Below are 21655 nucleotides of genomic sequence, written 5' to 3'. Positions count from 1 at the left end.
TTTGTTTTATAAAAAGTTTTATAAAAAGTTTGATTTTTAAACCAATGAATTCCTAGTTCGGAGTGTTGCATAATCCAGCCCAACTCAGTAGGAAAGCTATTTCTGTCATGCACCAGAGGCGGCCAACAATGAAAGTTTCTCATTATTATGATCTGCTTTCCTCTAACACTTTCAATAACTGATTCTAGATCAGCATCAATGTCAGCGTTCACAATCGGAAGCAGCAGGAGCAGCAGCAGTAGATGTTGGGGCTTTTAATTAATGCTTTTGATTTGAGTTCATCTCTTGCTGTCATCAAGCGACCACATCCAGATGAAAAGGGCTGGTCAAAACCGGAGATGAATCAACTGGGCTTGTCATTGGCACTGTCAGCTGCAAGACTACCACAGAATAACAGAAAATGAGATTTTCAATATGGCTGGAAGCACTATCATGTAACTGAAGTACCTCTTGAAACACTAAACTGCCCTCTGTCTGTGAACATATTTCTACAGTTTATGCTGGTATGTATCTTTTTCAAATTTAAATTTCTCAGTATATGCTTCTGCAAATCAGCCAGAACAAATAAAGTTCCTGTAAATAATCATCACTTTATTTATGATTTATTGACAATGTTGAAGTTTTGTCCACAACTCAAAAAAAAAAAAAGAAAGAAAAGAAAAAGTGAGCGATCATGCTGTTTTTCAAATATGCAATGTGAGATTCCATGTGGTTGCTTCACGTCAAAGGCACTGCTGTTAATAAATAATCAGTGTCAACCGGCAGCAGAATAAATTCACTGATGTATCTCAAGCAGCTTTGTTGTGGATTTCAAGTGGTTCTCTTATTTCCTTCACCATGGGTACAAAAAATAACAGTGAGGCATGAAAGCTGATTTCCACATTATGAAGGAGAAAAGGTAGGTGTTTTGGGTATGTACTTTGCCAAGACTAGGTCTAAGCTTGCAAATGTCTGTAGAAATTTAAATATAAAAGCATAAATTAGCTTCATTTCTGTTGCCTACAATTGTAAAGTTACAATCCATTTCACTTTGCCTCTGGAAACCCAATCATGCCAATTAAGGCATTTACACCACAATTATATTTGAGCAAAATTCCAACATTATAGTCCTAGATTTTATATATTATAATATGATCTTCAGAAAAGGTTAAATTAAACAGTATCTAAGGAAAGTATCCAAGGCCTCCTTTTATAAACGACCCCTCCAGGATATAAAGCTAATCAAAATATACAGCATCAATTGTTATGCTATATTATATTTGTCATATAGAACATATATATTATATAATTTACAGACAAACTAATAAAAGGAATATTTAAACAACAACAACAACAACAAAAATGTAATATTGCACATGAGTTTTACACAAAAGATTATTGAGCTGTTTTGTTATATGAACTAATATGTATTAGTTTTTTAGGCCCAATAATCACTGAACCATTCCATCCTAATGGTACATATAATCTGTGAAAATGTCTGGGTCACCTCCTGTTACATTTCCAGAAGCATACTCTCCAGTGCCAACTCATCTATAATCACATTGCCAACCACTGTGTGTGTGTGTGTGTGTGTGTGTGTGTGTGTGTGTGTGTGTGTGTGTGTGTGTACAGTTCATGAATCCTTTTTTCCCAGATTCACCAGGATGCATGGGACTACTGTTGTTATCTGTTCCACATTATCAGTAGGATTCAGTGCAATCTGTATAAGTACACTTCAGCCTCCACACCACTAGATGTCACTGTTCTTCTTAGGTAGGCACTTTTTCCATGGACTGTATGGAAGAGCAAGGACCAAGAACAAGACCCCAGCAACAACAGCCAGAGCCCCTGCACAGCCCACACACGTCACTGACCATGACATTTCATGGCGTAGAGGTATGGATTGGTCACTTGCTAAGAATAAAAGCACTGATTGGTGGAAAATGATGAGGCAGAGGAAGATTAAGACACCTGTTGAGAGACAGACGGGAAAAAATCAGATGTGTGAGAGCTTATGTTTCTTGGCTTTTATCAGGAATTTGGAATTGCCTTGGCTTTTTTTCTGAACGACCGTACAGCATGTGCGTTAGCATACATTGTTGGCTAGTTCTGCTATTGCTATCAATGTTACTTTATCCAAAGCTATCTCTGTTATATTTGTTGTAATCTTGCACTTTTTTGGCCAAACAGTTTCTTTAAAAAAAAAAAAAAAAAGTTTTCTTCCAAGACCACAATGCTCTTTAAATTTGTTTGGATGTTGACATGCTGTATATAGAAATGACTACAGTGTAAATGCCATTTACCATAAATATCTGATATGAAAACACAGTGAAGGGAACCAACTGAACCTTTTGTTACAGAATCAATGGTGAAATATGTATCATGAAGAATTGACACCGTTTTCATCTAAAACAAAACATTTGTATGTGATTTGGCCATTCATTTACAAGACAACTTTTGAAAATGGGTTTCAAAGTACAAGTTTTAAAGATACCATTATCGTCTCCATGTAAACTCCAAAAACGCGAATTTGTGAAAACGGTGACGTCATGCGTATTACGTGTTCAGTCTATAGGCATGTAGTTTTTCTTTCACAATGTGACCTCGCCGTCTATTTGCTAGTCTCGAGTAGCCAGACCTTCTGCCATCAGTCTGACTCCATCACAGCTTTCATTGGCAGCTTCCGTCTGACTGACATTCAAAGCAACCAATCACAGTTCGTTTTGTTCAGCGTCATGTTTAGGGGCGTGAAAATGTAAAGTATGACCCTATTATTGTGTGTCCCTACAATAACAGACCGGCATGCATCTAATACATTTTTCATTCAAGAATGTTGTGCAAGTTTAGTTGATCCTTGTAGGCTCTCATTGTCACAGTTTTAAACACGACAGCTTTCTTATTCCGTAAGGGGGTTTGCCGTCATGACAGCTTTGTTTCCAGGCAGACCGTTAAAGAACGCGACACACACGTCTCCCGGAAATCCTGTAGAACTCAACCAATCAGATGACGACTTCGAAACTCCTGAAGTTTTTCCAGTTAAGTGTGCCATATGTATCAGACGTTTAGCAAACGGTCTGTAGGTGTGATGTCTGAGGCTGAGACTAACTACTTGCCAACATACTGCCAGCTTGCATAATACAGCGTTTTAGTCGTTTTTGCAGATCTGTGTGAAAGGGGATCGTTTTGAGAATAATGTTGTTGTGTACGCAAAAGAAAAACTTTACGTTTTTAGTGCATCATTGTCATGTAAACGTATCCTCTGCTCATACAGTATATTTCTTTAGCTCAATTGGTGAAGTATGGTATCAGCAAAGCCAAGGTCACTAGTTTGATTCCAAGGAAATACACATTGGCAAAATGTATACCTTAAATGCACTGAAAGTTATTTTGGATAAAAGCATCAGGTAAAAAGCATGTGTACTATGTAGTTGAAAGATGTTAGCCAATAGCATAATAATGTTACCTGACAGTATGAAGCAAGCTGCGGCTGGCTTCAAGAAGAACTGAACACCTTTGCTTACTGCCATGATAATGCACATAGCTCCCATCACCATCAGGAAAAGACTAATGATAGCTAACATAGCCGATGCTACTGTCAGATCTGAAGAGGGAAGAATGTTTTAATCAGCAAATAGCAATGATATGATGGCATAATGCACACATCTGCTGAGCTGAATTAACAGACAGAGAATGTTTTGATTTAAAAGTGCAATCTATATGGTTTTTAGGTGGTTTGTCTAAAGGTTTTTCTGTGGCTGTCAATTTCAAGACACTTGTGTACTGAAAGAGTAGGGAATTTTAATGAAATCTCTTAAAAGTAACAATCATTAACCTTTTTAATTAGCACAATATTGCCTTTAAATATGATGCAGATGTTCTTATAAAATTGGGTAACGTTTACAATAAGGTTCTGTTAGTTAATGCATTAACTAACATTAACAATGAGCAATAAATTTTTTACAGTATTTATTTATCTTTGTTAATGTTAATGAAAATACAACTGTTCATGTCAGCTCATGTCCACTTTATAATATTAACAGATACAGCTTTTGAATTTAAGAATGGATTAGTAAATGTTGAAATTAACACTAAGAATAATCATTTCATTCATGTTAATTAATGTAGTTAACTATTGTTAACAAATGAAACCTTATTGAAAAGTGGTAGGCTACTGTTGGAAATGTAATGTTTCATTCATTTCCTTCATTTTATTCTTATTATTATTCATGCTATTTTTCGTTGCTTATACAACATTTAAGGATCATTTTTTGGTTAAAAATGTATAAATGGAGTCAGCACTCAGTGACGACACAAAGAAAGACACATTAGTGCTATGGGATCTAAAGACAAAGAGGGGGATGTGCGATGACTCACCCTTTTCTGGCGTTTTCTGAAATAGGACAATGTTTTCTCCAGTGGTGTAGAACTTAAAGAAGGTGCAATTGGATTCTATAATGGGATCCAGGAAGGTGATGTTATTCTAACGGATTATTCATAATGCTTTCACTCCAGTTGAGACATTATGGGACATTTTCTCTTACCTCCCTGTAAGTGCGAAGGCCCACAGATCTCCTGCTTTGGGTCCATATCTGACACCCAGAACGTCTTGGTACAGCATTTCCATAAGCCATAATGTGCTACCAGACAAGTCTGATTGTTGTAGAAGCTCTTGGGTGGTGTAAGTTCCACCCAGAACTCTGTGCCCACCCCGAGCACAGTGAGCATAATGCCGGTTACAGCCAAGAATAACGTCATCTTGATTTTGCCCTCTTGGCTTTCGCTGATTCCATCTCCAGAACTGGGGTGTGTTCTATGTCGCCGCTTGCGTCCGCCGCCCCGTGATCCCACAAACCCTTCCAGCGCACAGGAAGGTTGGTGTACCCCAACAGATGCATTCCCTGTCCTTACCTCTTCATCCTGCACGATGAACGTGGACCACATGATTGATTTGCAGCTTCAGAGATCCGAATAAGTGAATGAGAGGCAGCAGCTTATTTTGAAAGGACATTTAAGTCTTCTTAGATGATTGAGGACAAAATAATCAGATGAGAGGACAAACAAAGACAGTTAGTGCTGGAGAAGTCTGAGTTAGATTGATCCAGCAAGATAAATCTAGGTCAGTCTAATGTGTTTCACATGTAGAGGTGTGGAAGGCTTTGTCAGAAGAAGATGCAGCTGAGGATGTTAATTATGGAGGCGTTAAGGCCAGATGGACAGCTGAAGGATGCTGGGAACTGCAGGCATTGCCCATTCACACAACTGAGTGCTAATACAGCTTGAAGATGTGAATGATGATGAGGAGGTGATGAAGTCAGGGTTTGGTCAGACTGGTTACTCTAAAAATTAAGAATATGATTAAAACAGTAAATTAAACTTAAGCACAGTTTTATGAAATGGAAGAACATGTTCATCATGATGACTAGACTTGAGAACCACCAGCTACCCCACGATATGTAAGACATTATTTTTGTTCATACAATGGAAGCTCATGGTAACCAAAACTATTTGGTAACCAGCATTCTTCAAAATGTCTTAATTTTTGTTTTGCATATATATTTATATATTTATATATTCATGTTTGAGTTTCTTTGTTAATCTTCTAGTCTGTTAATTAGTTCAGTTCTCCTCCGTTCTCTCCCTGTTTGTCTTCATGGTTTCGAATTGATTGGGTTCCTCAGTTCAGGTGTCTGGAATGAAGGAACTATTTTGAAGGAATAGTTCACTTCAAAATGAAAATTCTGTCATAATTTACTCACCCTCAAGTTGTTTCAAACCTGTATGAATTTCTTTCTTCTGCTGAACACAAAAGAAGATATTTAGAAGAATGTCGGTAACCAAACAGTTGATGGACCCCATTGACCATAGTATTTTTTTTCCTACTATGGAAGTCAGTGGGGTACATCAACTGTCTGGTTACTCATTTTTTATGTGAACTAATCCATTAAGTTGTTGTGTAGTGCTTTCTTCTGTGAATTCCTGTGTTTTGTTTGGCAAATTATATTTCACAAGTTCACGCTTGCATATAATTAAGTAGAGTAAGTGTTATGCATATTTGACGTGCTGTCTGGGGGGAGGGCTCCGATTTGGCCCGAACCCAGTGGGAGTTTGTATTATTATTACCCCGTTGTGATAAGAATAGTTAGGACTACAAGTGAGGAGATGGGGCGGTGGAGGGATACTGAAAAACTGTCGACAAACAGAGGCAAGTCTGCTGTGCATATATATATATATACCTCTTATCGTTAATGAGTTGATTACCTGAATGCGCTCCTCTCATGTTAATCAGGTTAATTATCTGAATGTGCTCCTCCTTTGTTAATAAAACATCATATATATGAACGGGGCAAAAGGCACACCTGGGTAAAAGGCGCATTTGACTTTGTTCTCTTTTAAACCACTAGATAGAACAAAAATTCAGCTTAGCACTTTTCTTAAAGTGCCCCTATTATGGATTTTTGAAAATACCCTTTCATGTAGTGTGTATATAGCTCTAAGTGAATGCAAACATCCTGCACCGTACTGAAAGTGCACCGTATATTTAAAGTTATTATCTTTCAAAAGTAAGAGTCAACTCTGAGTCAATAGGGGTTATGCGGAACGCCCAACGTTCGAACCGGAAAACAGGTATAAGCATTTCCGGTTTGCACTACCGTACGCATCTGCAGGGGTAGGTGATCTCTGAGGTAACTTATTTTTCACTTTTTTAGAATACAATTCTTATTTCTGTTTTAATTAAAATGTCACGAATGCTTAAGTATCAGAATTTTTTTTTTTTATAAAAAAATAAAATGCAGTCTTCATTTGATTGTTTTAATCATCTGCAAGCAAATATAAAAGGTTAAACTACTATGATAGCATACAAGTCTAAACTAACTTACTAATAGTTAGCTAACTCTACATCGGGTGCCATTAGCAAAAGCTACATATACTAACTTACATACCTTCATAATCATGAATAAATGAGGAGGCGTAAAAACTTAAATCCTTTATCTAACGGAGTACTTGGGGCTCTGGAAGTCCGTTTGGCAATACGATGTACATCTGAAATGGATAGAATGGGTAGCTCCTTTAAACACCGGCTATAAAAGGTCGCCATTCCTACGCTGTGTTTACCTCAGTAGCTGACGACCGGAAGTAGTTATATCTGTTTTGTAGAAACCGGAAGTATGTTGCGCATAACATACTCGGTTACTAACGTCTTCTAGAGAGAACCGAGGTTACGTTAGTAACCGAGTACGTTCTCTTACGAGAGGTTCTCTCGTACTGCGTAATATCTTACGCTATGGGGAACACAGTGTAAAACGCCGTGCATGCTGAGATCCAATACCAAAGTCCCAAGGGCAAGTGCCCGGGGCTCATATAGTACATGATCATTAGGAACTCACAGAGAGTCCAGGAAGAGGGGCTAGAATAGCATCGTTCCTGTAATAAACAGCATCCCATAAGGAGCAATTATGCTGATAGTGCTCCACACAGCCAGGGCGAGCAAACTCGGCCTGGTCTGATGAATATTGTGGGTCTTACACACTGCCCATAGAGCTGCGTGATCGATCAGCGAGCGTTTGCTCAAGCAGTTTCAGTATTCTGGGCCGAAAGCATCGGGGCAGACAATACCAATTTATTAGACCGAAAGCAGCTTAGCCTGCAAAGCGGGAACCTCTAGGTTATAAAACCTTATAAATGTAGACGGGGAGGCCCAGCCTGCCGCCATACAGATATCTTGCAAGGCAATCCCACTAGACCAAGCCCACGACGAGGCCATGCCTCTTGTGGAGTGCGCTCTGACACCTAACGGGCACTGCAAGCCCTTTGAGGCGTAAGCCAGCGCTATAGCATCAACTATCCATCTGGATAGGCTCTGTTTCGACACGGCTAGTCCCTTAGAACGTCCGTTGAACGAGACAAAGAGCTGCTCTGTCTGTCTGAAGACAGACGAGCGAGACACATAAGCCCTTAATGCCCTGACCGGGCAAAGGAAGCTGGCGTCCTTCTCCTCGTTAGAGACCGGCAGGGCTGACAGGGAAATCACCTGAGACCTGAACGGTGTGTTGAGGGATTTAGAAATGTACCCGTGCCTCGGTTTGAGTATGACCTTCGAGTCATTTGGCCCAAACTCCATACATGTCGCGCTCACTAAGAGCGCTTGTAAGTCCCCTATACGCTTTACTGAAGCGAGAGCCAGAAGAAACACTGTCTTGAAAGACAGGTGTTTGATATCTATTGATTGGACCGGCTCGAATGGGGCACCTTTCATGGCCTCCAAGACCGTAGAAAGGTCCCATATGGGAACTGAGGGAGGTCTGGGAGGTTTTAACCTCTTAGCTCCTCTAAGGAAGCGAATGACCAGATCGTTCCTTCCAAGTGACTGGCCAAGCGTTGGTTCAGTGAACTCTGCTATAGCCGCCACGTAAACTTTGAGCGTGGATGGGGTTCTGCCCTTATCCAGTAGCTCTTGCAGGAAGGAGAGAACCTCCGTCACCCCACAATTTGGGGGTGATACGCCACGGGCTGTGCACCAGCTAGAGAACACAGACCACTTTGAGGAATAGAGCCGTCTCGTAGAGGGGGGCCCTAGCCTGCGTGATCGTGTTTAACACTCCCTCCGGGAGGTCAGCAGGTACCCTTTGATGGCCCACGCATGCAGGGACCAAAGCTCCGGGCGAGGATGCCAGATCGAGCCCTTGGCTTGAGAGAGGAGGTCCCTTCTCACTGGTATCGGCCATGGGGCAGTGCTTGTCAGCTGCATCAGAACTGGGAACCAAGCCTGGTTCTTCCAGAACGGAGCCACTAGTAGCAATGAGCATCCGTTTTCCCTGATGCGCTCTAATACCTGAGGTAGGAGCACGACGGGGGGAAAAGCATAGAGCGGGCAGCGAGGCCAGACGTGGGCCAGCGCATCCTTGCTCTTGGAGAAAAATCTTGGACAGTGAGCGTTTTCTTGAGATGCAAACAGGTCTACTTCCGCTCTGCCGAATGTTTCCCACAGCAGCTGGGCTGTCTGCGGGTGTAGAGACCATTCTCCTGCTGGAACATTGTTCCTGGACAGTCTGTCTGGTCCCACATTCAGGTGGCCAGGCACGTGTGCTGCTCTCAGCGAGCGCAGATTGTGCTGAGCCCAGACCAGGAGGCGTTCCGTCAGCCTGTAAAGGTTTCAGGACCTGATACCTCCCTGGCGATTTATATAGGCCACCACTGACATGTTGTCCGAACGGACCAAGACGTGGTGTCCTGCTATCTGGGGACAAAAGCGCTTCAGCGCGTTGTCGACTGCCATCATTTCCAAGCAGTTTATGTGTAGAAGCTTTTCCCGTTCTGACCACTGGCCAAAGAAGGGACTGCCCTCGAGCAGCGCTCCCCACCCCGAGGTGGAGGCGTCCATAGACACTGCAGTGGGCGCATGCGAAGCAGACCCAACTGAAGTACTGACGATGCTGAGGCCATGAGACCTAGCATCTTTTGAAACTTTCTGAGCGGGACTATAGCGCCGCAGCGGAAGTTTTCCGTCATGCGCTAAATATCCAGTCTGCGCTGTGGCGATAGTTGAGCTGTCATAGACAGCGAGTCCAGTTCTGTGCCCAGAAAAGATATTCTCTGACTGGGAGACAGTGAACTTTTTGCCCAATTGACTTTGAGACCCAGATCCTCGAGATGCTCGAGTAATATGGTCCTGTGTTCTATGAGCTCTGAATGAGACTGAGCTAGAACCAGCCAATCGTCCAAGTAGTTCAAAACTCGCATTCCCCGAAGTTTCAGGGGAGCGAGGGCCGCGTCCATGCACATCGTGAATGTACGGGGTGCTAGGGACAGGCCAAACAGTAGGACTGTATATTGATATGCCTGGCCCACGAAGGCAAATCTCAAAAATCGCCTGTGACGTGATGCTATTTGTATCTGAAAATACGCGTCCTTCAGATCTATTGACAAACCAGTCCCCTTGGTGAATTTGCGCAAGGATTTTCCTGGTCGTGAGCATTCTGAACCGGCTTTTTGAAAGCACTTTGTTCAGCCGTCTTAGATCTAGAATGGGTCTGAGACCCCCGTCTTTTTTCGGTACCAGAAAATATATGCTGTACAGACCCCCTTCGCTCTGAGCTTGAGATAAAGGCTCTATGGCCCCTTTGCTCAACAGTTTCGCAATTTCGGCTCGAAGTAGATGTGCTACTTCCTTTTCCACCGTGGTTTCGATTCGCGCCGCGCAACGGCGGGGGCGTCGAGCGAACTGTAGTGAATAGCCTCTTTCTATAATGTTCAGCACCCATTCTGATACCCCAGGAAGCTTTGCCCATGCATTTGCATGAATAGCTAGGGGTTGAATGAGATCTGGGCTCTGGCCGTGACCTAGTGGCGGCCAGGGAGCTTTGGTATGCTGTAACATAGACGCCGTGCTTTCAGCGTTCGAGGCGGGGGGCGCGCTGATCACAGTGTGTAGCCTGCCCGCACTCGACTCTCTTACGGCGGATAGCTGAGAGAGAGCAAGCGGGGGGGAGCCCCGTGGGGCTTGTCATGTCTGTGAGTGAATGTGGGCGCAGAACAGCGGGCACATTTACTACAGTAAAAACACCGTTGGCCTGAGCTGACTGTATGTGTGTTGGTTTCGTTTTTACAGAAACCGAGAGACATGCAGTGTGTAGTGTTTGTGGGCACTGGGTCGTGGGCACATTCACTACATTTAATGCACAATCAACATGAGTCGATTTTATGTGTGCGAGCCCTGTGTGGCGGGCTGTGCTTGTGTGTAGGAATGAGCACTGGGCAGTGGGCATTTTACTACACTCATAACACCATCGGCCGTGGCCGGAATACCAGAAAATACACTCTTTATGAGATTTATCTGGGTCGCCGTAAAGACGGCGTTTGTGTGCAGGCAAACGGGCTGTAGTACCGGCTTGTTTTCTGCTAAATACACTGGAAAAGTCACATTTTCTGGAACTGAACGAGCGGGAAGTTTTGGTGAAAGTCTGGCCGCAGCGGGACTTGAACACTGTCGCTTTCCTAGGCGGGCTAGGAAGACTTTGAGGCCTCGTTTTTAGAAACGGTGTTTGGGTGCAGGCGAGCGGGTTGTACAACGCGTTCGTTGGCTGCAAAATACACATCTGCAGTCGCCTTTTAAGGGAACTTGACAGAGCGAAAGCCTTGACGGCATAATTTTATCTGCTGGCAGACCCGGGATTTGAACACGGGTCTCTGGCGCTAAAGCCTAAGATTCCGCCACTGAGCCACAGGGGGGAACACATAAGCTATCAGTTAGCGCGAGCATATAAGAGAGCGTCAACACGTCTTGTGACGGCGTTTGTTTGCAGGCGTGCGTGTATTATAACAGGCTCGTTTACTGCAATATTGACATTTCCAGTCGTCTGAACTTCAGAGGGGACTGAGAAATGTGTGAGAAATGGAGGTTAGTCCGGCCTCGGCGGGACTAAAGCACTCTCTTTTCTTCTTTCGCCGGTGATGCACGCGCGAGGGCGGGGTAGCTTTCTTGTAACGTAAAGAGAACTAGCCCAGTGACCGTCCGTTTCTGACATCCCTTGCGAACGGCGCAGTTTGCGCGGCACGAGCAAAGGGAGAGAGAGCGGGAAGAGAGAGAGCGTCATCATGTTTTGCTTCGGCGTTTGTTTGCAGGCGTGCGTGTATTATAACAGGCTCGTTTGCTGCAATATTGATATTTCCAGTCACCTGAACTTAAGAGGGGACTGAGAAATGTGTGAGAAATGGAGGTTAGTCCAGCCTCGACGGGATTAAAACACTCTTTTCTTCTTTCGCCGGTGAGTGACGCGTGAATGGGTGCAAGGGCGGAGTAGCTTTCTTGTAATGTAAAGAAAACTAGCCCCGAGACCGTCCACTCTTGACCTCTCTGTGAACGACGCAGTTTGCGCGGCTCGAACAGAGGGAGAGCAGGTATCATCCCCCACAGACGCGGCTTCTTGGTCGATATCCACGACGGAAGCGGCGGCAGACGGCGGCCGCTGTCCATCAGGAAGAGACTCTAGCGAAGCGGGTGAAGCAGGCGGGCGAACCGGCGAGCTTTTGCGGGTTAGCACGGCGCTTTTACGGCGCTGTACCGCGGCGGGTGGAGGTGCAGTCTCAGAGAAGGATGCCAGGCGAGTCCTCAGAGTCACCATAGGCAGTAGCTCGCAGTGAGGGCAGCCGCCGTCAGCAAGCGCGAGAGCTGCGCGATCCTCACCCAGGCAGGAAAGGGCATCTTGAAAAAGACGCCCGGCTCTTTTAGTGCAATGAGAGTGTGTGTCGCGGCGGCGAACACACACAAAACACAGTAGCAGAGAAAAGGATATAACGCTGGATAGCGCAGCAGGAACGGCGGCTGAAGGCGGGGCGGCCAGCGGCTTCAGATGCAAGGCTCGTCCCGCTGAAAGGCTTTTTCTGACAGCGCGGCTTCTTCTCTCAGGATCCAGCAATGCTGAAGAGATGAAAAATCAGCTAAACCAGCCTGATGAAGCTATGTTTATAGCCCAAGGCCACGCCCGTTTCGGCGGGACGTGACGCAGTGGGCACGATGGGGCCTTTTGATAGGCTGCTGCAGTTGCCGCAGGGCAGCCAATAGGCGCGCGAGCTGTCTCGCCTATGTCTGCATGCTGCCGCAACGCGTTTTACATTATTCCAAAATGAAAGATAATTTTTGGCTTCAATATCTCGCGGAAAAGAGATTTCCCCATAGCGTAAGATATTACGCAGTACGAGAGAACCTCTCGTAAGAGAACCCCTATTAAATGAATCGTTTTTCAAACGAGTCATAAGCCGTTTCGTTGTGACGTCAAGACGAAACATTATTATATTGCCCGCCCACTTATTGCGCGCGCAGACACCAGGAAAAACCATAGACTGTAAAAAAAGATGGACGACGCCCCTTCGCTCTCTTCCATTGATGAGAACTGAAGCCGCCAGAGTCCCGATATGGCGCTGAGATATTGGAACTTGAGTCTGCGCAGTAGCGATCTCGGGACCAGACCTGCGCAGTAGTGAGCAGGAAGTAAAGCCGCGAAATCAACGCTCCGCCCTCACTCTCGCAGAATGCACTCAGGGAGAGTGGATTCTGCACACTTTTTAAAAAATTGATTGCAGTACGTCAAGAGGCTTGTTAAAATAAAGTAAATACAATCTCCTCAGTCCTCCGAAGATCCCGAAAAAAATGTCCGTTGGTGCTTCAGTGACTACTTCGCTCAGAGAACCTGTCAATCACAGCTGCCAGTCATGACGTTACACCACCGCATCACGTAACTAACTAAAAAACAACTTATTTTTGAAACAGACACTTGAACTAACATCAGCGTGATAAAAACGACAGCAAATGAAAGAAACCACCTTTGGAAAAAAGATATTTGAAGTGTAATTTAATTGTTTAGTTGGTCTCACGTCCCGTTGAATAACATGGGGAGGCGGGGCTTATGACCTATACTAGGACCAGTCACCGGGGGGCGATCGAGACGTTTTGGCTTCACTTTTCAGGTCTTGTGCGGCACGCTTGGGAAAAACTTGAACCTCAAACACTGCAGCTGATTCCTGTGGATACTGGATAGCATCATGTCGAGAAGACGCTGTGCTCTACAATGTGAGGTAAAGCCAGTTTTTTTTTTTTTTTTGCCCAAGGACGAGCATGTGAAGAATCAGTGGTTAAAATTCATCTTTAACACGATACCACAGCAGTATAATCCTAAACTTTTGCGGTGTTCCCTTTATTTTACTGACGACCAGTTCTCAAATCTCGGAGTTCAATGCAGGATTCGCAAACCGCTTGCTCTTGAAAGATGGTTTTCAAAATACTTAGTTTTGAGTTTTATATTGTGTAGGTCTCCTGCTAACTGGTTAACTCACGTTATTACTGTCTTACTGAAATACTTCTGCTAATCAGTTGTGGGCCACTGTTACCCAAAACTGTGTCTATTAATGTAGATTGTCTTTCGTTCTCACTACTTTGAGGAAAGATTAAGCATGGAGCAAGATTTGTTTTACTAGCGTTTATTTTACATCAGTCATTCAAGCTAGAGCTCAGCTAATGTATGCACTGTTATTGATACAGTTTGCACGTTCACAGCAATAAATTAGAATATGTAAAAGTATGGGTATTTGGGGTAAAAAGTGCATCTGTTGTTGGGGCTAAAGGCATAATTAACATGATAATAAATAGCTGGCTGACCTTTCCATTTATTGACATGGCATTATTAGAATCAGATGGTAAATATCATATATTAAGTTGGGTGTCCTTCTTAGAGATAATCACCAAATTTATAAAGAATTTTGAAGAAAACAAAATTGTATCACGGTTTTCACAAAAATGCTAAGCAGCACAACTGTTCAACATGTTTATTTGATTTTTGATCAAATAAATGCAGCCTTGATGAGCGTAAGACTTTTTAAAACTTTTTAAAAACTTGAAAAAATAAATTACCAACTCCAAACCATTGAACGGAAACGTGTACATACTTGCATGGCTTCCCTAAGCCAATATCAAGATGAATGTTTTTTTTGTTTTTGTTTTTTGGGTTTTTTTTTGGCTGATCATCACGTCACAACAAACCCCCATGTTTTTGATTTGGTCTTACTATAGAGCCCTTCAGCAACACCCACAAAAAAATAAAAAAATAAATTGTTGACCATTATAAAAAAAAAAAAAGATATCAGCAAAAACATTTACTTGTTTGACTTTTAATACACTCAAAAAATAAGCCTTTTTTTTTAGATTTAAGCATTTCAATTAATAGTAAAATTCCATCATATTAAATAATCCTTACATATTTTTTACATAAGTATTATTCAATTAAATTTAATGGAATTTTACTATTAATTGAAATGCATAAATCTTAAAGTGCCCCATTATGTTTTTTTTCTTTCTAATATTCCCTTTCATGCAGTGTGTAATATAGATGTTAGTGAATGTAAACGGTCTGCAAAGTTGTAAAGTCGAAAGTGCACGATAAATAAAGTTATTGTCTACCAAAAGAAAGGAGTGAATTCGAATCCCAATCTGTTACAGCTACGTCATTAGCTAATGCATTTGCATAATGCGCGCCTATGTAACTAACCTAACAGTACCCAGTTTATTTGGACCAGCTTGCTCCTCAGAATCACAACCTGTAAGTATGATTAATTATTGATGTATATCTACCGGGTGTTCAAAATGCGTAGTTTTGTGTTTTATTTTGTGTTGGTTTTCTGCTAACCGGCTAACTCATGTTATTACTGTCTTACTGAAATAGTTCTGCAAATCAGCTCTCGGACACTATTACCTAAATCTATTAATGCAGATTGTCTGTCGTTCTTACTACTTTGAGTAATGATGAAGGATTGAGCAAGATTTGTTTTACAAACGTTTGATAGATCAGTCATTCAAATTAGTGCCAACTAACGTATGCGCTGTTATTGACGCAGTTCCCACATGTTCACCGCAATAAATTAGAAATATAAACATCGGTTTGTTGATGGATATACACTTGTTAATGCTGATTGAGGAATTACAGCTGCAACATCTCATAATGTAGCCTACGTCAAACTGAGTAGTGTATCACTGAGAAACGTCCATTTAAGTAGTCCTTGTGATGGAGGTTCGGGTTGAATAACTAGTTCTTCCAATGTTTCATCTTAGGACTCACGCTCGGATTGATATAGTAAAATCAACGCCATCGTTGCTGTCTGAGCTGAAGTTCAGATGTGCTAATGGCGACAGGCGCTGTAAGTGGTAGACCAATCACAACAGACTGGGCCATCTGGCCAATCAGAGCAGAGTAGCTTGTGGAAAGGAGGGATTTAGAGAGACTGAATCATCTGACAAGTCATTTGAGAATCATTGAAAAATGTCTCAATGTGCAATGTATATTATGAGAAAATGAAAGTGTTTTTTGACCTTTGATGCATGTAAAGCTGTTGTAGGATCTCCAAAACAAAATTAGGAACCTTTAAAATAGCATAATAGGGGCACTTTAAAAAAAAAAAGGCTTAATTTTTTTTTTTTTTTTTTTGTAGTAGTAGTAACAATGTAACAAAGTTAATCTTACAATTTACCTGAATGCTTTTCGTACCATGTATGCTGCAATAAAGCTAATTTCTCTGGATATAGAATGCGATATCATCTATCTAAAAATATTTAATGTAGTTATTTATTGACTTGGTTAAATTAGCTTGCAGACAGTACTAACCAAAATATTTCAGATGTGAACAACAGCATATTTGAAAGAAAAACAGGACATAATACTTCCAAAATATAGTATATAGAGAAAAAAAAAAACATTAAACATGATTTGATGGTCAAACATTCCAGGGTACTGTATATTAGTAATAAAGAAAGCACATAAGCTCAAGACTGACAAGAATTAAATGTAACTTTACAGTGTTGACAAAGCAAGCAAGTACTTCTACAGTGAATCACAACAGCACAAACAAGCAGCTGACCTGTCGAGTGTCGAATACGTGAAGGCCGGTTTTCAGAGGGGTTTTCTCTGAGACGGAAAGAAAGTACGTAAGAGGGGTTTAAAGAGGGAGGACTTCAATATGGCACACCACTAGTTGGGGGGTGGGGGTTGTTTGCGTCTGAAAAAGATCACGCCCATGTCCGGGTATAATGATATCAATGATTTTTTTTAGGTTTGTTGGCACAGAGTTCCGTGTCTGTCTGTCAATTGTTAATTCATGGCTGCCCTGCTGACTGTGTCTGATAGATTTCAGTGTGCGTCTCCATGCCAGTGTGATGGTTGTATCTCCTTGCGTGAGTACGAGTGTGAGCATTTCTTGATTCTATTTTAGAAAGCCACCTGTTAATGATATTAAAAAGCATGGCACTGAGCCCACTGAAGAGTTGAGGTTACAGCATGTATGTCAATGGGAGTTTGTGAGGGTAATTCTTGGAAAATGAGGCCTGGAATCCTGAAGCAGTGTCAGTATTTCAAGTTTTGAAGTTTACTATAAGTATTGGTTAAGACTGTGGAAGATTTACTACTTTTACTACAGTGTCTATACAACAAAATATTTAAAGTCGTTTTTAATTATTATTACATTTAATATTTCAATTATTTAGACTTTATTTAAAACTGGTTTTGGTCAATTAGACCTGTAGATCTGCTAAAACAATCCAGGTATTTTATTATTATTATTTTATTATTTAGACTTTATTTTATTTGTTACGGAATTATTTGTATTGTTAATATTTTCATTGCTAATTTAATTTGAATGTTTTTGTTCTATCTTTTAAAAAAAAAAAAAATTCACTAAAGCCATTTTTTATTATTTAGACTTTATTTTAGGATTTTGTGAGGAATTAATTGTATAATTAAATTTGGGTGTAATAAAATTGTCAGACCTTCAAGTTTGCTAAAACAATGACTATTTATATTAATATATTTAATTTTATTTAATTTTATTTAATCTTATTAAATTAAATTAAATTATTTTGCTAAAGCCATCATTAAATTTCATTTAATGTATATCATTTAAAATTGGGTGTTATATTGGATGTAATATCATTACATTTGGGTGTTATAAAATTGGAGTCAGACCTTCAAGTTTGCTAAAACAATGACTACATACAGTAACTATCTGGCTAATATTCAATAGCCCATAAGTAATTTTATTTGATGAAAGATTATGAAGAAACTAATCAACTCTTTACAATAAGACCATGAACATATATTAAAAAAGTAAAGTGTCAATTTCACCAAAATGGTAATGGAGAACCGGGCAACAGATTTGCTTACCAAGAACGCAAACAGAAACGTCCTTGATGCCACAATGTAAGATTTCACTGACAAATAGTTAAGTAGAGTGGTTAAGGTTGCTATTTACAGATGCTATTTAAATGTGAGTTATGTGTATTAGCCAAATTTAAAGTCCCCTTTTGATGTCATGGGGGCATGTCAAGTGAATTATGACCGTGGATGTGCATGAGGGGCGCCTACAGTGTCCTACAGGTGAAATAAATACATTTACATTTGCATTTATTCTTATGAGAATTTATGTAGTGTTCTTCAAGTGAAAGTAAGATGTGTATTTGTCTTGTTTACTGTGTCTAGAACTATTCTGGTTAATTTCATGAATTCTCAGGCAGTTAATTCATGGTTATGAGACAGTGATGTAATTTTAATCATAGGCAACAACACACACTGTGGGTAATTCAGTCGTCACGCGTATTATGTGCTATGCTGTACACAATAAGAGTTCAACCATTTACTCATGAAATTTAAGTTTAAATAAAAAGACAATAAAATTTCCCACAATTTGCTTTGGCTCACAAATAGCTCATACCAAACATGTTAAACTCTAGACATGACACTCTTTATGCAGAGAAGACAAGAAGAGATAAGCTATTATTTATCACTATATCAGTATAAAAAGTCATGATTTTCTCTGTTTTGAAAAGTTTTTGCCCAATTTGAATCTGAATGAGATAAAATATTTCTTAATTTATAATTTTTTTATGGGAAACAGATGTAAGTAGAAGACACACATGCTCATTCCTTAAATGAATGCCAATTATTAAAAAGGTCAAGATTTGGCTGGTTTGCCTATTAACCTGCTCGCTATCCTGGTTAGCCTGTCAGTGTCACTTGGCATAAATTAGATATCTTTTGAAAGCATAAACACTGAAAATTCATCCTGTGAAAACCTTTAAAACGTTAAATTTGTGATATCTTCTAATTTTTTAGAACAACTTGGTTCGACATATGGCTTTGATTTTTCTTAGCATTTTAAAGTCCAAATGATTTTCCAAAATACCTATTTTGTATTAAAAAAATATATTTTATTTTAGTATGTTTGCTTTACTGTCAACTTTAAACTTCTATAACTTTTTTTTTACACTTTCCTTTTTTGAAGTGCTGTCATTTCCTGCTGAGTGTCTTTTTTAGAAAGAGACCAACTTGTATTCCAAAGCATTCTTAAAATTACGACCATTTAGTTCGGATCTAAGATCAAAAAGGGGGGGTGACAGTTAGCAAAACGACAGCCTCAGTCACCATTCACATGCATCATCACATGCTTTTACAGTACAGGTGACTAATGCTAACATCATCTTTTTGAGAAAAATAACAAATAGGTTTGTGTTGATGTGAAGGTGAGTAAATGATGACAGGTGAACTGTTCTTTTAAATATGTGCTGTTGAGATGATTGTGACTTCAACATGCTTGCAGTCCAATCTTTATTGAGTGCTTGGATCTATGATGTACTGACATGGGTGATGCTCATTTGTATTATGTAGCCTTATCAGTCCGACAAGAACGGAGAGGCAGCGAGAAAGAGACAGACAGTGTGCTGCAGTCTTATGTGCTCAGAATGGCAATGGCTCTGGTTTGTGCACTCACTAACCTCTACAGAACCTCTACTTCACCAACACTGACCTGTAGGTGGCGCCAACAGGCAGAGGTGTCTCAACACGTCTCCAGAAATCCAATCAGCCTATTAAACAAGGTATAATATAACAAATGCCTATTTTTATATTAGCTGTCAGTGACAGGGAATAAATCCTTTAATAACAGGGGTCTCAAACTCATTTACATTTATTTATTTAGCGACTTACAAATGAGAACAACAGAAGCAGCTAAAGTAACAGTAGGACAACAATATGCAAGTGCTATGACCCCTCTCAGTTTAATCTAACGCAGTACATGTTAGTTTTTTTTTTTTTTTTTTAATAGAATAGAAGAGAAAGTGTTAGTATTTCTGGATCAAGTGCTGTCGAAAAAGAAGCGCCTTCAACCGTTTGACTCAACTCAAATGATGTATGTGCCGCTAGCTAGACAGTTTCCACAGGGGACAAATACAAGTGCTTTTAAAAGCTTACATTTGAAGTACTGTTCAAGTCAGTAAAACTTTTTTTATTAATACTTTTATTCAGCAAGGATGCCTTAAAATGACAGTAAAAAAATCTATTTTGAAGTAGGCTAAACAATGTTCTTTTGATATTTCTATTCATCAAAGAATCCCGAAATTTCCACACACACACACACAAAAAGGTTAAGCAGCACAACTGTTTTCGACATTGGTTATTAACAAAAAAAAAATACTTGTTCCAAATCGGCATATTAAAATGATTTCTGGAGGATCATGTGACATTGAAGACTGGAGTAATGATGCTGAAAATTCAGCTTTGACATTACAGGTGTTATGGAAGCAGACTGGAAGAGAAGGAAATGGAAGTTAACAGGAGTTTATTGACAACACAGAGTGGGAACAGAATGCAGGTAAGTGATACGAACAATGATAATTTGGAGAGCGGTGTGCAGGCGATGAGTGGAATGGTTCTTCTTACAGATATGATGACTGATCGTGGGTGAGATGGATGAGAGGAACAAGGAACACTGGAGACACAGAGGAGAGACGAGATGCTGGAGATGGAACACTGGAGAGAATGGAGATTGGAGAATGGTCGTTGGAGCATTTAGGAGATACGGGTTTGGAGATAGCAAGGTAAGTAGTCCTCTTCGTGTGAACAAGACCGGACAATGAACAATGGTGAGGAGTGTGTCTTTATAGTGGTAGTGATGATGGTGATGATGAGGTGCAGGTGTGTCTGATTAGTATTCAGGTGAGGGAGTGCGCTGTGATTGTGAGAGCCTGGCTGATCTGTAACAACAGGACTATATTACATTGTTAAATATATTAAAATAGAGAATTTATTTTAAATTGTAATATTTCACGATATTACTGTTTTTACTGCATTTGTGATCAAATAAATGTCGCCTTGGTGAGCACAAGAGGCTTCTTTCAAATACAGTTGTTATTAAAATTATTCAACCCCCATTGTAAATCACTTTTATTGGCAAAATGAACAGTCTTTCAGCTGTTTGCAATGAACAAATCAAACGAAAGTAATTGAAATAGCTCAACACAACAAATGTTTAAAGTGGTTTCCCCAAATTCACTTGAAAATGCAACTTTTAATGACTTTTATTCAACCCCCTGAATAGAATTCCTCACAACAGCACACATCTGCATAACAGGTGTTTTCTCAAGCACACCTGATGCAACTAATCAAGGGCTTCATTAGTTGCACCAGGTGTGCTTGAGCTAGAACACATGAAATACCTGAACTGGCTAGGTTTGTTGAGTGTCACGTTTGACTGCATGTTAGAAATATGGCTAAGTCAAAAGAATGGTCCAAAAGTTAAGGAACATGATACAAAAAGATACTGAAGGCAATAAATGTTCTTAGAGATACAGTTGGAAGCATAGTTCGCAAGTTCAAAGTTAAAGGTACAGTGGTTACACTACCTGGATGGGGCAGAAAAAGGAAGCTATCAACGGCAGGTTCAGAAAAACCCTCGAGTCACTGCAAAAGACCCGCAGCAAGACTTGGTGGCACAGAGGTTTCAGCTTGCACAGTAAGGTCTACAGTCTACAGTTAAGCATGGTGGTGTCTCGGTGATGCTCTGGGGCTGCTTTGCATCCTCTGGCACTGGAAACCTGCAGCAGGTGGAAGGCAAGATGGATTCATTGACGTATGTGGTGGGAGGAGCAAACGACAGACACAGTGGGAGTGGTGTCAGGTAAATTCACCATTTATTCAAGTAAATAAACATAAAATGTCCAAAAATCGTGTTAAAACAAAAGGGGGTCTGATGTCCTCGTCGTACCAGGGAAACGTGAAGGATGGGTAGTGAAGAGATGGGATGGGTCCAGGTAAGGGGGCAGTGTCAGGCAGTCGCACGCGCTTCCCTCTCTCTTCGGTCTGAGGCGCGA

General features: G+C 40.9%; 1 protein-coding gene across 2 annotated transcripts; it reads right to left on the bottom strand.

Moving 5' to 3' along the window:
• Positions 1 to 572: 572 nt before the first annotated feature.
• On the bottom strand, positions 573 to 16475 carry cacng6a (calcium channel, voltage-dependent, gamma subunit 6a). 2 transcript variants are annotated; one of them, XM_084131229.1, is made up of 5 exons: positions 16378 to 16475; positions 4521 to 5315; positions 4354 to 4428; positions 3443 to 3580; positions 573 to 1950 (listed from the first exon to the last, which is right to left on the bottom strand). In XM_084131229.1, exons 2-5 carry the CDS (start codon positions 4918 to 4920, stop codon positions 1730 to 1732), a joined length of 834 nt encoding a protein of 277 aa, XP_083987355.1. In that variant the 5' UTR covers positions 4921 to 5315; positions 16378 to 16475; the 3' UTR covers positions 573 to 1729. The 2 variants fall into 2 exon arrangements, with proteins under 2 accessions (XP_083987355.1, XP_083987356.1); XM_084131230.1 differs by lacking the exon at positions 16378 to 16475 and adding an exon at positions 6921 to 6941 and having other exon boundaries at positions 4521 to 4896.
• Positions 16476 to 21655: the final 5180 nt, after the last annotated feature.

The sequence above is a fragment of the Abramis brama genome, assembly GCF_963993115.1.
Source record: "Abramis brama genome assembly, chromosome: 12".
NCBI lineage: Eukaryota > Metazoa > Chordata > Actinopteri > Cypriniformes > Leuciscidae > Abramis > Abramis brama.
This window is presented reverse-complemented; position numbering and strand designations above follow the sequence as displayed.

Bases quoted from the DNA above. Each gene is read 5' to 3' on its own strand.
- cacng6a (XM_084131229.1), bottom strand. From the start codon at position 4,920: ATGTGGTCCACGTTCATCGTGCAGGATGAAGAGGTAAGGACAGGGAAT. The intron at 3,581-4,353 runs GTGAGTCATCGC...TTCCCTCTTCAG, and splicing joins TCAGAAAACGCCAGAAAAGG to ATCTGACAGTAGCATCGGCT. The intron at 1,951-3,442 runs GTAACATTATTA...GTCTCTCAACAG, and splicing joins AGCTTGCTTCATACTGTCAG to GTGTCTTAATCTTCCTCTGC.